The sequence below is a fragment of the Prionailurus viverrinus genome, chromosome D4 (genome assembly GCF_022837055.1).
Source record: "Prionailurus viverrinus isolate Anna chromosome D4, UM_Priviv_1.0, whole genome shotgun sequence".
NCBI classification, from domain to species: Eukaryota; Metazoa; Chordata; class Mammalia; order Carnivora; family Felidae; genus Prionailurus; species Prionailurus viverrinus.
Genome location: NC_062573.1, coordinates 91,042,720 through 91,057,771, shown reverse-complemented (window position 1 = coordinate 91,057,771; position 15,052 = coordinate 91,042,720). Strand labels below are relative to the sequence as shown.

The 15,052-nt window shown below is 57.3% G+C and overlaps 1 protein-coding gene across 16 annotated transcripts in view; it reads left to right on the top strand.

Moving 5' to 3' along the window:
* AK8 (adenylate kinase 8) overlaps positions 1-15,052 on the top strand; it is a 155,780-nt gene that overhangs the window by 3,186 nt on the left and 137,542 nt on the right. For 15 of the 16 annotated variants that reach the window (XM_047831200.1, XM_047831199.1, XM_047831192.1 and 12 more), the window contains exons 2-4: positions 1,421-1,505; positions 6,413-6,462; positions 9,021-9,134. In XM_047831200.1, the coding sequence (XP_047687156.1) occupies positions 1,421-1,505; positions 6,413-6,462; positions 9,021-9,134 (249 nt within the window). Of the gene's footprint in view, positions 1-1,420; positions 1,506-6,412; positions 6,463-7,436; positions 7,572-9,020; positions 9,135-15,052 lie in introns of those variants that run through there. The other variant, XM_047831202.1, reaches the window with a different exon arrangement.

Here is a 15,052-nt window from a genome sequence, read left to right as displayed (position 1 = left end):
GCAGTCCTTACTTGGGGTTCGTCCATTTTTACCTGCACTTCTTTCTTTTTGGTGTATTATTCCATGAAATTTTATCACCATGTTTCTCCGCTTTAACCTAATCGTTTTAAAATGTTTATTTATTTTTGAGAGAGACAGAGACTGTGAGCATGAGCAGGGGAGGGGCAGAGAGCGAGGGAGACAGAATATCCCGAGCAGGCTCTGCCCTGTCAGCACAGAGCCCCATGTGGGGCTCAAACTCACAACCCACAATATCATGACCTGAGCTGAAGTCTCATGCTTAACTGACCAGGCCACCCAGGCGCCCCTAACTTGATCACTTCTTTAAATCAACCCACTTAAAAAAATTAAGTAATATTACCTCTTCTTGAGCTATAGCCTTGAAACCATAGGTTTTCTAGCACACATTAGATACATAGCTATTTAAAGTGAAATTAAAAACACTCATCTGTGACACGGCCAACATCATCTCCCACCATCTCAGCGGTGAGAGTCAGCTAGTCCCGTTGGGACTCCACCAGCTGGGGAAGCTGAGGCTCAGAGAAGGGAAGGCACTTGCTGGCGGGGTGCAGAGCAGAGCTGGGGCTTCTCAGAGCTGCGTGCTCTCGTCCGTGGCACACGTCCTCTGCCCCTGAAAGGCAAAATCCCCTCCCTGGTTGTCCCTGATGGAGGCTCTTTAATGGTGCCGGCCCAGCTCCTATCTGCTACCTAGTTCACTTCTGTGCCTCTTGTTCTGGAACCATGGAAGCTGGTTTTCCTTGGAATTAAATGGCCAGACTATCCCAGGATAGTAAATATTCTGGCTGGTAAATATTCTGTCCCGCTCTGGAGGAACACAGGGAGCAGTGATGACCATGTCAGCCGGCAGACCTTGGCATTGGGCACCTACTGTGTGCCCAGCGCTGAGACAAGGGTGCGGCGATAACAGATGTAGGGGACTGCAGGAGCATAGGACAGGATTGATCTAGTGGGTGCGATCAGGAGGGTGTGTTTCCATTGAGACCTGAGGACGTGGGGAACAGTGTTCCAAGAGGAGGGAACAGCATCTGCTAAGGCTCGGGGCAAATGAACATGGTGAAGGAGGCGAACTGAGAGAAGGCTGGTCCGGGGAGCACGGAGGGACTGAGGTGAAAGGACCCTGGCTGGGCCTGCCTGCTCTGAGTCTGGGATGTGGTCCCTCCATGTGCCTCTGTGATACCCGCACGACCCTTCCCTCATTCCTCTGCTCATGGGGATCGAAGCAGATCCAGCTGTAGCAGGGGCTGGGTTCCAAGTTGCAGGCCTGTTTGGTGGGTGCAGTGGAGAGATCGGGCCCCATAGCCGGTATCGGTAGCGACCAGGGCGCTGGGCCACCTGAGCCCAGGTCCCTTGGTGCCCATGCAGGTGTTAACCACCTGGGTGTCTTACCCTGTGCCCACAGAACATGCTGGAGCAACTCCTGATCCACCAGCCCAAGGACCCCATCCTGTTCATGATCAGTCACTTGCAACGAGACAACAATAATGGTGAGCACTTGACGAGCCTCCTCTCCCATTACCTCCCCTCCCCCACCCCCGCTCCTGCCCAACCGCGATGAACCACTCTGCCCTCCCTGTGTCTGAAGGGAGGGGTTTTGGCAACTTGGGGTGGTGGCTCATTGAAAAATGACTTAATTTCTTTTGGGGGCACGGCTAAAAAGTTCTCTTGCCAAGTTTCTAAAACGAAAACCTCCGAAAGGCCCATGGAATCAATTATTAATGCTTTCGTGTGCCCCATCTGATCTCGCCTGTTGGCTTTAAACTCTGTGATTGCTCCACATGTCAGGTGTAAATCCGGTTTCCCGTCCACCTAGACATGCAGCACTCGGGTTTTCCCGATGGTCTCATCGCTGGTGCCCGTTAGTGCGTGCCAGAGTTCCCCAACTCTTGGCCCAAGTGCAGGTCGGCTAGACCCAAAGCCAGGGCCCAGAACCAGAGAGAAGAGAGGGGCACTGCATTCCACGGTCGATTTGCCAAGTGGAGGATCATTCCCATCCTGTGTGAGCTGTCAGGGAGAACTGGTGTCTGCGAGCTTTGATGTTTCTCTTCACTGGAGCACTGGCCACTTTGAAGGAGATACCGGCTCGCCAGTGAAATTAGCGCTTGGCGCAGCTGAGAAGGGCAGAGGCCTGAGATGCCCTGTGGTGGGGCTCACAGGCCTGACATGAGAAAGGACGCATCAAGACACAACAACAGAAGAAGGTGAGAGAGAGGGCACTCCAGGCCTACAGGTGCACCACGCACACCTGGCCCTTCCGGCGTGCCCCCTCCCGCCGATCCTGACGCGGTTCCAGGCTTGGCCGCAGAGCATCGGAGCGAGGGGCTGCTTGGGTCCCAGTGCCATTTCGCCAACCTAAACAGAGTGGCTCACGGAGAGCACAGCGGTGCCCCTGTGTGATTCTCTGGGTAGGCAGAATTGAGAGTTGACGTTGGCTGTGAGCCCACATGCCCCAGGTGCAGATGGAGGCGTGGGCACCCGTGGGCCGGGAGCACCACCCTCTTGAGCTGCCCACCCGGCCACCATGTGTTCCTGGTGGGGCTCGCTCTGCCCCACAGAGACCCTTCTAAGAGGCCTCTGTTCTCCCGTTGGCTGTTTATCACATGGCACCGGGGTGCGGGTGGCGGTTAGGCCACCTTCCTTCCCGGGGGTCCGGCCGCAGACCGAAGCTCACCAGCCGGGCCTCCCCGACCAGAGACGTATGTGTCTGCCTTCCCACCTCCTCCCCCGACCCCAAATCTGGACGGGGGCTCGGTGTTGTCTGCGGGCCGTGGGGAGCAGCCCGCCCGCCGTGTTCAGCTCTTTTGTATCAGCACCAACACATCGCAGAGCAAAGCAAAGTTAAAGCAGAAGCGAAAGTGAAGAGAAAGCAAAGCAGCAGTTAAAAGCAAGGTCAAGGCCTTGACCCTCGCACCGCGCGCCCCCCCCCCCCCCCCCCCGCCCACGACAGGGCGTGGGAGTTCCCACTCGTGACCCTTCGCCAGATCCTTCTGAGTTAAAGACTGTGCCTGGTAATAACACAACCATCTGAACTCTCAGGAGCCGGGCCGCGGCACCGCTCTGTCCTGCTGGTTTGAAAGATTCACTTTGGGCCACGTGTGCCGTGTCCCGTGTCCTCACACCGCCGGCCTGAAGCCGGAAATTCAAGAGCCGAAATTCAAGGCAGATTCCCATCATATTTCATCCTGCCCCTCTGTGCGCACGTGTAATCTTCAGCGTCGAACTGTCACTTCCCCACCATCTTTCTGTTTTAGACTCGGTTCGGCCGACGCCATTGAGGGCTGGCCTTACAGCCTCCTCCGCCCGCCACGGAGCCTCCATTCCTTCTCCATGCTGCACCTGCCCTGTTCGCTCCCAGGCGGGGGCGAACGACCCAGACCTGCATCATCTGGCTCTAGCAGGGGGCCGGCCTCCTGCCCTCCTCCATAGCTAGAGCCAAGGTGTTTGGCCCGATGCTCTCTCCGGGAGTAGAGGCATCGGATCCCAGTAACCACTGTTTTGGGGGGTGGATTTGTCCCCAGAGGCCTCCACCGCCTCTGCCAGGCCGGGGGCTGGCAGCTCTCAGGGATGTTGGAATCTCTTTGCCCTTTTTGCTCAAGGCCCAACCGCTTAGGTGAAGAACAGAGAGGGACATCTGCAGGTTTCCTCCCCGTGCCCAGGCGTCCGCCCACAAGTGAGGCAGGACATGGGGGAAGGAGGGGAGGCTGGGCAGAAGGGCATGCTTTTGTGAGCATTCTCTTGTGTGTTCTGGAAGAGGACAGTGGACAAGGGGAGGCCCTCTGAAGTCCAGTGAGCGGTTCTGCCTCCCTGGGCTAGTGAGGGAGGCTGTCTTGCCTCCTTCCAGCCACGCAGCGGCCCGTGTTTCCTGGAAGCTGGGCGCTCAGCGCTTCTGCTTCCTGGGCACGGCGTGGGGCGGGCAGGGGCTCATGTGGCCGGTGGCTAGTGTAGACCGAAAGAAGGCTCCGGACTCACCCCGGTGAGCACGCACATGAGGGAATGAGGGGAGCCCCCGGCACATGGCTGGCATCCCCTTCGCCTCGAGAAAACCAGATTTAGTACAAAGTGAGCATTTACAGTAGCCCTGGGCAATATTAAAGCAGGTGATGGTGTGTATAATGGTATGTTGCGTTTTTTATCAAACGTTTGTCCAAGAAAGCTGTGTATTAGAGCTCCAATACCTAAGGGTTTTCTTGTGAATTTTAAATCATGCTCCTAGTTAAACCTCAAAAGGATCTGCGGATGGAAAGGTTTTTTGATTTCCTTTGAAGTGGTTGGAAGAAGTTGATTACTCTTGGCAGTCAAGCAGCCTTTTATGACACTGTTTATAAATAATTACTCATGAGCAGAGCTGGGGTTCCAAGGTGTTAGATTTTAAGAAACTGAAATTAATCACATAAATGTGTGCGAGAAATTAGATGGGGAGAAAGGCCGTGGATGTTCCCCTTTTAAAGCATTTTCAGAGATGTGTGCAATTTGGGTGCCACTTACGGGAGCCTGGAAGGGGAGGGCATCCCCAGCAGCCTCCGAGCCCCGTAACTTTGTCAAGATGAATGCGTGACTTGGGAGTCAGCTCGTTCCCCCAAAACGCTCTTGTTGAGGTGAGGCTCCTTCTCCCGGGGCTCCACAGGCCCCGGGTCCCATTGGGTCTGGCCTGAGTTTGAGGAGCTTGAGCAGAGGCCTGTGGCTAGAATCGAGAGAGGGGGCTGGGCGGAGGTCACAGGAGCCTGACCAGGCCCTCTGGTGCTCCCTTACTGTGGCTCTGGCCAGCAGAACACTGGAAGCTGTGTCCGCCGTACTGGGGAGGGCCGGAGGCATCCCAGCTGAGCCTGCCTCGGAGAGGAAAGTGTGTGCAGGGCTTTGCTGAACTAGAGCGTGGCAGCATTGGGCCAGTAGGCCGGGGCCTTCCTGCCCCCACATCTCTGATTCCCATCACCACAGGAGGAACGATGTGGGGTTCCTGAGAAGCAAGTTCGCACATCACTGGGGCCAACGGACCAGGTTTGTAAACGTTTCCAGACGCAGAAAATGACAGTGCTCTAAGGCCACTGGGGACACACACCCGTCAAAGCAGCAGCAGAAAGCCAGGACGTGGGTACAGCCTGTCGTGTTGTCGAGGAGAGAGCAGAGGATGGCCGCTCCCTCTGGCTCCCGTCTCACGCAGCCACTCGTGCCCCGCTTGCTGTGTTCGGCAGCCCCGGTCCCAGTGCCGAGCGAGGACGAGGTGCTCGACGAGTGAATCGGCGAGCGGATCAGCTTCAACCGTCCTTCCGTGTTTCTGGCAAATGAGAAGGTGCCGTGAATTTGGACAGAGTTCTGTATTTACACCCAGGCGGCCATGTGCCGATCGTGAGCTCATGGGCCAAATGGATCCTAGTTCCTTCTCTGTGTCCGCTGCCACACTAAAAGGGCACGCGTGTCCGTTGTCCTCAGCATGGACGAGGTGCCCTCCTGGGGCCCTGGCGGCAGTGGTCTCTGCGTGTAGACATCAGAGGCTCAGATGCGTTGGGAGACACACCTGTTCATTGTCCCCTTGGCTCGGGGGTCAGGCCAGCAGCGGTGAGGGGATAGGCCTGCCTTCCCAACCTCTGCTCTGTGCTCCTGGCCCCCCATGTTTAGCGGCCGGGGGTGGCTTAGTCAAGGTGGCACTTGGAGGAATCAGCATGGATCCATCTGTCCAGACACCACGTCCTGAAGCCTGTTTTGACCCAAGAACACATGCCTTCTAGCGCTTTTCCTGAGAGGCTGGTCTGGTCTTTTCCAGTGGGCCAGCACCTAGTCGGTCGTCCCGACCCCCGACCCCCGTCTTGAGGAATTCTGTGGGGCCCACAACCTCCCAGAGCCCGAAGCCTCAGACCCCGAAGCAAGCCATTTGCATGGAAATGCCCACATTGGAAAACAAAGGCTCTCCTACCTGGGGTTTTATAAATCTGGCCGGTCCAGGCTTTCCCCCATTATTTCCCTCTGTAAGATGATGGGGAATACAATTTGCTAAATAAAAAGGCATAAATATATATAAAACAAAGATTGGAAGGTCGATTTACATAAAATACAGCTTTATTTGAGAGCGTGTCCCCAAGACAAAGTCCCTGTTTAAAATGCTTTATGGTGTTCGAAATCCCAATTGTTCTTGATATTTATTAGTTTAGCAAACAAGTTACCGTGTCCATGTCCCCTCGGAGACAGAAAAATAAACCATCTCAGTGATCACTTACCTCCCTAAACATACAGAGTATGTTCTATGGCGAGACCATCCCTGAGCCACTGGGTTACAAACGACCGTGTCACTCGCAGAAAATGAAATCTGGGGAGGAAGGAAATGAATACCCCCGCAGTACCGCGGGCACGGAGCTTGCTTTATCATTTCGAGCGGTGACATTCAAATCTTTCTATTCCACAGTGCCGAAGATTGTAATATTAGGTCCACCCGCCTCGGGGAAAACAACTATAGTAAGTGCATCATATTAAGTGTTGTAACGCCGTAATATCTCATCTCCCTGCAGAGCGGGAGCCGGGCCGCCCCTCCGCGGGTTCTCAGCACAACGGAGCGTTTCTTCATCCTTCCCTTCCGCTTCTTTAACTTATTTTCTTATTAGGAGAGGCGGCAAGCAGGCCTCGTAGAAAGCCTAGAAAGCACAGAACACAAAAGTATAATTCTGCAACCATCCAGGGGTGAGCATTATTTCAACAGTTGGGGTCTACGTTCCAGGGTTTTCTCGGGCCGCGGGGGCACCATCTTTGCACACACTTGGTTACCTCCTTAGGATAAATTTCCAGAAGCAGACCAGAGTCTAGAGACTTTTGACATGGAATCTTTAGATTCACTCTCAAAGTGTTGTTGTTGTTTTCATGTTTATTTTTGAGAGAGAGAGAGAGAGAGAGAGAGAGAGAGAGAGAGAGAGAGAGACAGAGCACAAGCGGGGGAGGGGCAGAGAGAGGGAGACACAGAAAATGAAGCAGGCTCCAGGCTCCGAGCTGTCAGCACAGAGCCCGACGCGGGGTCTCGAACCCACAAACAGGGAGATCATGAGCTGAGCTGAAGTCGGGCGATTCACCAACCTGGCCACTCAGGCGCCCCTCACTCTTAAAGTTTTAACTATGAGACTGTTTAATCAGAAAAGCATAGAAACTGCACCATAGATACTCAGCTCCCAGATTTTCCAGAATTTATCATCTTGCCGTGTTTGCTTTGATGATTCCCTTTCCACTTTAAAAATTTTTTTTTTTTCAACGTTTGTTTATTTTTGGGACAGAGAGAGACAGAGCATGAACGGGGGAGGGGCAGAGAGAGAGGGAGACACATAATCGGAAACAGGCTCCAGGCTCCGAGCCGTCAGCCCAGAGCCGACGGGGGGGGGGGGGGGGGGGGGGGGGGCTCGAACTCACGCGAGATCACTCGAGATCTCGCGAGATCGTGAACTCCCGGACCGCGAGATCGTGACCTGGCTGAAGTCGGACGCTTCACCGACTGCGCCACCCAGGCGCCCCCGGAACTCTGTCTTTTAAAAGCCTGGCTAGCGGACTTCAGTCAACTCTTCCTTGATGACCGTGCCACTACTGTGAGCACTCGTCCCGGGCCTGGGTGACATGGTGGGCTGTGTCCCCTGATGAGCTGCCACTTTGCTGTGTTCAGAAAAGGGATTAAGACGGCCGATCCTTGCCGGAGCTGGCCTGCATCTGCTGTGCTCAGGAGTCGTCTGTATCCTAGCGCTCTGTCTGTCTCTCTGTCCTTCTGCCTGTCTGTCGGTAGTTTTCCTACTGTGTTCCTGAGGATCAGGCTGCCAGCCTTCACTCCTTTCTACGGTCCCCCCAACCTAACACGCTGTTTTACTGCTAGAAACCCAGGGCCCCCAGGCCTGGCAGCCACAAGCGTTACCAGGGTGCTTTGGAAGGTGGCGGGTGCCGGACTCCCCTCCGGACCTGCCTGATCAGAATCTCCTGGGAAAAGGCCCAGGAAGCCGGTTGAAACCAGTTCCGAGGTGGTAGCCTCTGCCCTGAGACAGACAGGCTCCCGAGCCACATTAAGGCGGAGTCGGGTCACTCAGGGTGAGGGGTCTCCTTTGGCAAAGGGTCTTTGTCTTTGAGACGTTGGCACTCTGGGCACCTCCCCCCAGCCCCCCCCCCCGCGCTTAACCCCAGTTCCAGCTCTTCCCTGATCTCTGGCGAATTTGCTGGGTAGAATTCGTGAAGCGTGGTGAGCACAGACAACTTCTTTCGTCCAGTGCCACCTTGGCTGAGGCCATCGGCTCTGCCCCCTGGCGAGGTCAGGGCCCACCGCGCCTCACTGCTGTTTCAGCTTTTGGTGAATGCACTACCCCACGTCTGACCACTATGTGGGGACACGCAGAATCTAATTTTACAGTAAGATGATATACAGTATAATCCAGACAGAGCCCTGCAGGGCTATCATCACTGACATCTCCCAGCAGGAGGAACAGAGAGAATTAAGGTTGATACTTGCCCCGGGGGACTTCAGGGCCTTCTGAATCATCCCGATGCTGAAATGGCCATCAGTATAATCTTGCCATTAAGAGCATTTCATTACATTATTATTCCCTAAAATGTATTCCTCCCTGTAGAGTATACATAGTCATCAATGAACTAAACATTCATTTGGTCAGATCATTTCCTGATCTAAGAAAAAATGAACGGGTACGTTTGTGCCCCATGTTTAGGTCCTGTCCCTGCATTTCCTGTTGGAACCTTTTTGTGGCCCTGAGGAGCTGGGAAGGCGCGTCAAGGCAGCTACAAGCAGGGCCCCTCCGTGGGCTTTCTAGCTCCGTGTAATCACTGGCTGCTGGAAAAAGAGCGAACACTCGGGCGGCCTCCTCAGGCTGGGGAGGGAGGGGTGCTCTGTGGGTCCCCCTGGGTGGCCTCCTTCCAGCCAGAATGCAGTTATGCTTCCCTGTGGCCAGTCTTTTCTAGTAGAATACGGAAGGGCCTGGGCATTTTAACGGAGTCCTCTTAATTACAGCGTTCACTGAAATTTTCTTTGGCTCTTTCTTCAGGCAATGTGGCTGTGCAAACATCTCAACAGCAATCTTCTCACTGTGGAGAACCTGATAGGAAGAGAATTTTCCTCTCTGGCTGCGGGTGCCAGGAGGCATTACCAGAACGTGACGGTAGGGCTGGTCCCAGGGCGGCAGGAAGGGGAGACGGGGTGACAGGGCTCCCACGGTCCCCCTTGCCCCCCACCCCCACCCCCAGCACGTCTCCATTTCCTCGTGGACCAAGCGAGGGGAGTGCTGGGGGTAAACTGAAACACAGGCAGCGTGGGCTGGAAGGAAGGAGAGAACTGTCAAGCAGGGTGCGTGTCCTGGCGGCTGTGGGGACGAGGGGTTTGTGGCAGAAAGGGGTTGCTGACGGCGCGAGGTGACCATTCTGTGCTGATGGAGCGGCCCTGGCCCGTGCTTCTTCCCAGGGTCACCCCATCGCGTGGGTGCCGAGAGGCAGGGGTCCGTCCACAGAGGATGGAGCCACGCCGGCCCGGCCAGGGGGTTTCGGGGCCGTCGTCCAGCCGTCCCCGCGGTGGACGGACCCGGCGCGCTGCACCTCGGGGGCCTCGGGGGCGCAGGGGCCGCCCTCCCCACCCCTCCGGCCGGCTCACACACGTCTGCGGCTGGCCCCCCAGGGTGCCGAGTGTCCTGATCCTAAAAATCTCACCAATCCCATGTCTGAAACTTTGGTTTCCCCAGGGGAACTATAGAGCTTGCTCATGCTGTTTGTCTGTACTCCGAATTAGAAACTTGGAGATATTTCTTCATAAGCCCCTCTGGGATGCGAGCAGATCTCCTAGTCCATTCGGGCCGCCGTGACAAAATACCACAGACTGGGTGCCCTGGAAGCACAGGGATTATTCCTCCCAGTTCTGGAGGCTGGAAGTCCGCGATCACGGCTCCAGCAGGTTCGGTGTCTGGTGAGGGCGTCTTCTCACTGTGTCCTCACAAGGTGCAGGGGCAAGGGAGCCCTCTGCGGTCTCTTCCGTGAGGGCAGGAATCCCATCTACGGCCTGATCACCTCCCAAAGCTCCCCCCGCCCCGATTCTGTCACTTTGAGGGTTAGGGTTTCAGTATATGAATTTGGGGGACACGTGTGTTGAGACCAGAGCGGCAGGGATATGCCCTCTGGGGCATTCTTTCTGGAGACTCTGAGAATGGAAAGAATCCCTGTGTTTGTTGAGTGCTTCCCAGGCCTCCCTCCTCCCCCCCTCCCCTCCCCTCCCCTCCCCTCCTCCCCCCACCCCCTACACCGGCACCAGTGAAGCAGTGACCCAGGGCAAAGGTGGGTTCAGGCCTACCCCAGAGCCCTGCCCCAGAGCAGTTGGGGTGAGAAGCCGGGGAACAGTCCAGTGGGCTGCAACCTGTCCTCGTCCCCTGCCTGGGGCAGAAAAGGAGAGGCCGTGTGGGGGACACATCCTGGGCCCTGATGGAGGTACCACCTCCCTTCTTGGCCCCGCAGCCGGAATTGGGCACCGCCCCTGGCCGCTGGCCGCCTCTTTGAGGCCACTTCACCTTGTATTTCCATCCTGAGCTTTCTCTTCTGTCATTTTGGCCCCCACCCTGTTCCCTGGCTCAACCACCCACAGAAGCAGCACCACGGCCCAGTGCTCAGGAAAAGGGGTCTGCAGGGCCCAGCCAGCTCTGGGGAGGGGTGTGCAGAGCGGGCTCGGCAAGGCCACGGGGGCACGTGACCGGGAGGGCCCCGGCAGAGCGGGGGGCAGTTGTCAGGCACAAGGGATGGGACTCGGGCAGACTCCCAACCCCAAGTTTGCCGGTTACCCCGACTTGACGGAAGGAGGATCTCCTTCGGCAAGGTCAGCCGCCACCACTGCGAGCTGACTCTGGATATGTTTAATCCGGAGCACTTCCTGCCCCCCATTGCCTGGCGGGGGCTCTCAGAGGTCTGCTCCCCGGCCCTGCAGGTTTGCAGGAATCAGTGTGTGCTTATGGGTGGGGGGACGCCAGCATTTGGGGTGGGGATGTGGTTTTGTCATTTTCAGACAGCCTCTCGGGGAAGGGGAGGCAGGCTCATTTCCAGGATAAAGATGCTTTTATCAGGTTTATAAAATTCAGCAGAGGGGAGGATTTTAAGGAAATTCCTCCTGGGTTTCATTATGCTAATTATCAGCATATTTCAGACCACATCGGAGTGCTTTCAAGGGTGTCTTATCGGGGTTCCTTGGCTTGGAAGCGGGGGGGTGGGGGGAAGATGAAAGGCAAGGCTGTCAGGACTGATGAAGGAGTGAGAGGTTCTGAAGAGCCAGGACGGTGCGCGTAGGGCAGCTGCGCGTGGCCTGGCCTGGCCGCAGGCGGCCGTCGCCAGGCGTGGCCTCTGGTTGAGGGTCGTCTTTAAATCGCCCTCGGACTGGGAACCCTTTACAGCCTTTTGGAAGTAACGCGGTGCCACGGGAGACCCAAAGATGAACTCCTTCTCCAGGCCCCTGGGAACTTTGGGGGGTGTGGGGGAGATCCAGGCTAAGGGGCCTGGAAGCTTCGTGCAGTCGTGGGCTTGGCTGACTCATCCCCTTACCCTGAAGTGTTCTCTGAGCAGGGACTGAGTACCAGGCACTGACTCGTGGCTGAAGAGCACGCAGGCTGCAGGATTTAGGGGGTCCATGGAGCCGTGACCACGGTCGCGCTAGGAGAAGCCTCCTTAAGGGGCAAAGTGCCACAAAACCCGCACAGGCGGCCATACCCCTGAGGGTATCCAAGGTGACCAGGGATTGGAACCAGCGCTTTTGTTTGGAACCGCTTATTATAAACTATTGCAACGATAGAGGCTGTGAGAAAGGCAGCAGAACCCTCACGGGCCCATCGCCGGCTTAAACCAGTATCTGCTCACGGCATCTCTTTCCGCGTGCTCCCCGGCATCGCCCTGCTCCCCGGTTATTGGAGAGAAAAACCCATACAGCATTTCATTTCATCCGTAGTTGTTCTGGTCTCTGTCTGCTGAGAGATGGACCAGGCAATGACCAGACCGTATATAAAAATAGGGCTCTGACCCAAGCCTGCAGCAGCCGGCCCAGGAAACCCACCCGTTGTCTCAGTAACCAGCTCAGGAGGCCAGCAGGTCCCAGGGCAGACTGGGGGGGAATCAGACGGCTGCCTCTAGTGTGATCCAGGAAGCCCAGCGAGAACCCCGTGGCGGTCAGCCCCGCGTGGCCCGGGCTTGATTAATAACGGACAGCTTCCCTCCTTTTTGTCCCTCCTTCCAACGTGTGGCCAACCTGAGAAAGCCAAGCACACGGGGCGCCCCGCTTCGAGGTGGCCGTCCCCCTGCTGCCCGGGCCGCAGTGCTGCCAGGGCACACCCAGGAGGCCTTCCCGCTCCGCTGCCGGCCTCTGAGCCTCTGCCAAACCCGAGTGACGTGGTGAGTCCCCGCCAGAGCGAGCCCGGACTTCGTAGCCTTGCTTGTTTCCATTTGGGTGGCCTTCGCTTATTTCCACTGTCCAGAAGGAAGTAAGACGCACACAGTCACACTTCGAAAACTCATCAGTCTTTCTCCGGGATCTGGCCAGGGCTAAACTCTGCCCGAGGAGGCAGCTTTCTCACAGTCTTCCGGCCCCAGGGCACTCTGGGTATAAACCCCGCCCTGGGCAGGTGTTTCTTGTCTCCTCTCCGCCTTGACCGGGGCCATCTTTGCTCTCAGTTTACCCGGTCTTGTCAGATCCTTTCCCCTCTCTGCCTGCTCTGGTCCATTCTCTAGGCCCACCCTGATTCCAAACCCAGGTGAGGGGGCCCTGGGGGTGGGGTGGGGAGCAAGGGGGAGGCCGGCAGGAGCCCAGGGCACGAGAGCGAAGGAGGCTCCTGTTGTCAGGGGCGGACCCTGCACTTGCATGAGCCTGAGAGTCGGTGCCTCCGTCGGTTCTGGCCCAGTGCAGGCCCTGCTGGGGTTTGGGAGATTACGGGGAACAGAACCAAGTCCCACCTCTAACCACACAGGAGGTGACAGGAAGGTGAAGAGTCCCCACACTGGAAGGATATTTCTGTGCAGCGGGAGCTGAGTGTGATTGTTCTGGAATGGTTTCATTTCTACTGGGGCGGGAGTGGGGGTGGGGGGGGGGGGGGGAAGAACTTTATCACTGAAATCCCTGCAGGAAGAATACACAGTTGTAAACCTCCCTGAGCGGCTGCCTGGTCCGGAAGTTCTCTATCTTTGAAGCACATTAGGCTCACGTGGGCCCTGCCGGACTTGTTTAGTGTGAAGCCCGGGGGTTGGGGCCAGGCATCAGGATTTTTCAAATGCTCCCCGGGGAATTCTCACATGGTCCCTGGGGGACCCACCCCAAGCGCCACTCCCCTTCCTCATCACGATCATTATCGCCAGATCAAGTTTTCTTCGGCCTGCGGCTATTGTATCAGAGCACAACGGCCTGTGTTTGTTGAATGAATAAGTGACCTAGACTCTGAAGGCCGGTGGGTCAGACAGGCAGGATCCAGAGTGGGTTCTTTCTAACTTCAGTGTTATTTCCTAACTCCAGTTCTGTTTACAAATGTAAAAATCTGGTGTAACCCGATGTACCCAAGCGCCCAGCTGCCAGAGTCACCATTTTCTTTAGTATCCAAATGAAAGAACCCATGCCTCTGCACACAAGATTGCAGTGCTCGGAGGACTGCTGAGGGTCCCGGGCGGGGCTGGCCTCCGTCAGCTCCGGCCATCCCCTCTGGGACCTTGCTGCTCTGCGTCCTGGGGGCCGCACAGCGCAGGGGCCCTCCCGCTGTCCCGTGTCCCCAGTTAGCCACTCAAGGCGACGGTGAAGTTCATTGGCCTTTCCCACCACAGGGTCTCTTCTGGGCCACCTCCCTCTGTGACCCTCTGTGTCACAGCTCCGAGAGTGCCTGCCATCCAGACCTGTGCCGACAGCCCCGAGAAGCAGCAGGAACTCTAAAATGAGAGTTGTCTTTAAAGACTCTCTGCCCAGGTCTTAACGTGAGCTCAAGTCCAAGTGCAGGCTTCCCTCCCCCCCCCCCCCCCCCCCCCCCCCCCCCCCGCACCAGCAGCACTGTAGGAGGAAGGGGGCCTGGCGGGGGGGCGACAAGGAGTCTCAACGATTCCTGCCTCTGCTCCCGGGGCAAATTCATGCTGCAGATTGAGATGTCTCTGACTCTTGAGCAAGTGTCACCCAAGGCGACAACGGGGCAGCAGGGGCCAGAGGATGGGGCCCGGGGATGGGACCACGCAGGCTCCTGCCGTCCAGTGAGGAAGCCCAGGTGTGATCAGTGAAGTGAGGGGCGTCAGGGGGCAGAGCCAGCTTCCACTGCACCTGGCCGCCTGTGAACAGCAGCCCAGCGTCGCGTCGTTCAGGGGAGGACAGCCCCTCTGAGGTCAGCACATCGGTGGCTCTGCCCCAGGGCCCCTTGCAGAAGCTGGAAGGAGAAGCGAGGTCCAGCCAGGAGCCAGCGCGGCCTTGATGACAAGAAAGCAGGGAGATGAGGAGCCAGGGGCCTGCATCTGATCTGGGCCTTCTCGGTGACCCTCTGGGCCTTCGCTGGCCTCCGTCGGTTTGTCCCCGAGTCTCTCCACAAAGCCAGGCCTTGCGGGACCGGGGTGGGAGAGCACGGCAGAGCTCCGGGAGGAGGGAGTCTGATTCCTACAAAGACAGTTTGGCAGGGACTCCGAGAAGCGCCCCGTGGAAGCCCCGCTGCTGACGTGACACATCAAAGCTGGCATGGAGACAGCACCAAGGCGGGGAGCGGCAGGGGGCGCCCGGGAGGGGCTGTGCTCAAAGTCAGGGGCCTGTCCCCTGCCGGGCACACCCCTGCGGGTGCTGTACCCCATCTGGACCTGTCTCCTTTCAACCCTGTTCTTTGACTGCCTTGCACCCCCCTCGGCTCCCCCCCTGGGCTCCTCCCCCCCCCCCCCCCCCCCCCCCGCCCCGTCCCGGTACCTGTTTGCTGCCTCCTGAATGGGTGTTGTCAGGGACAGGAGACAAGTCTCAAGGGAAATGGGCCTCAGGATGGAAACTGACTCTGCCTGGGGTCGGGAGGGAACAGGAAAGGGCTGCCCCCCGCCGTTGACCCCCTCCCCTCGCCAGCCAGCT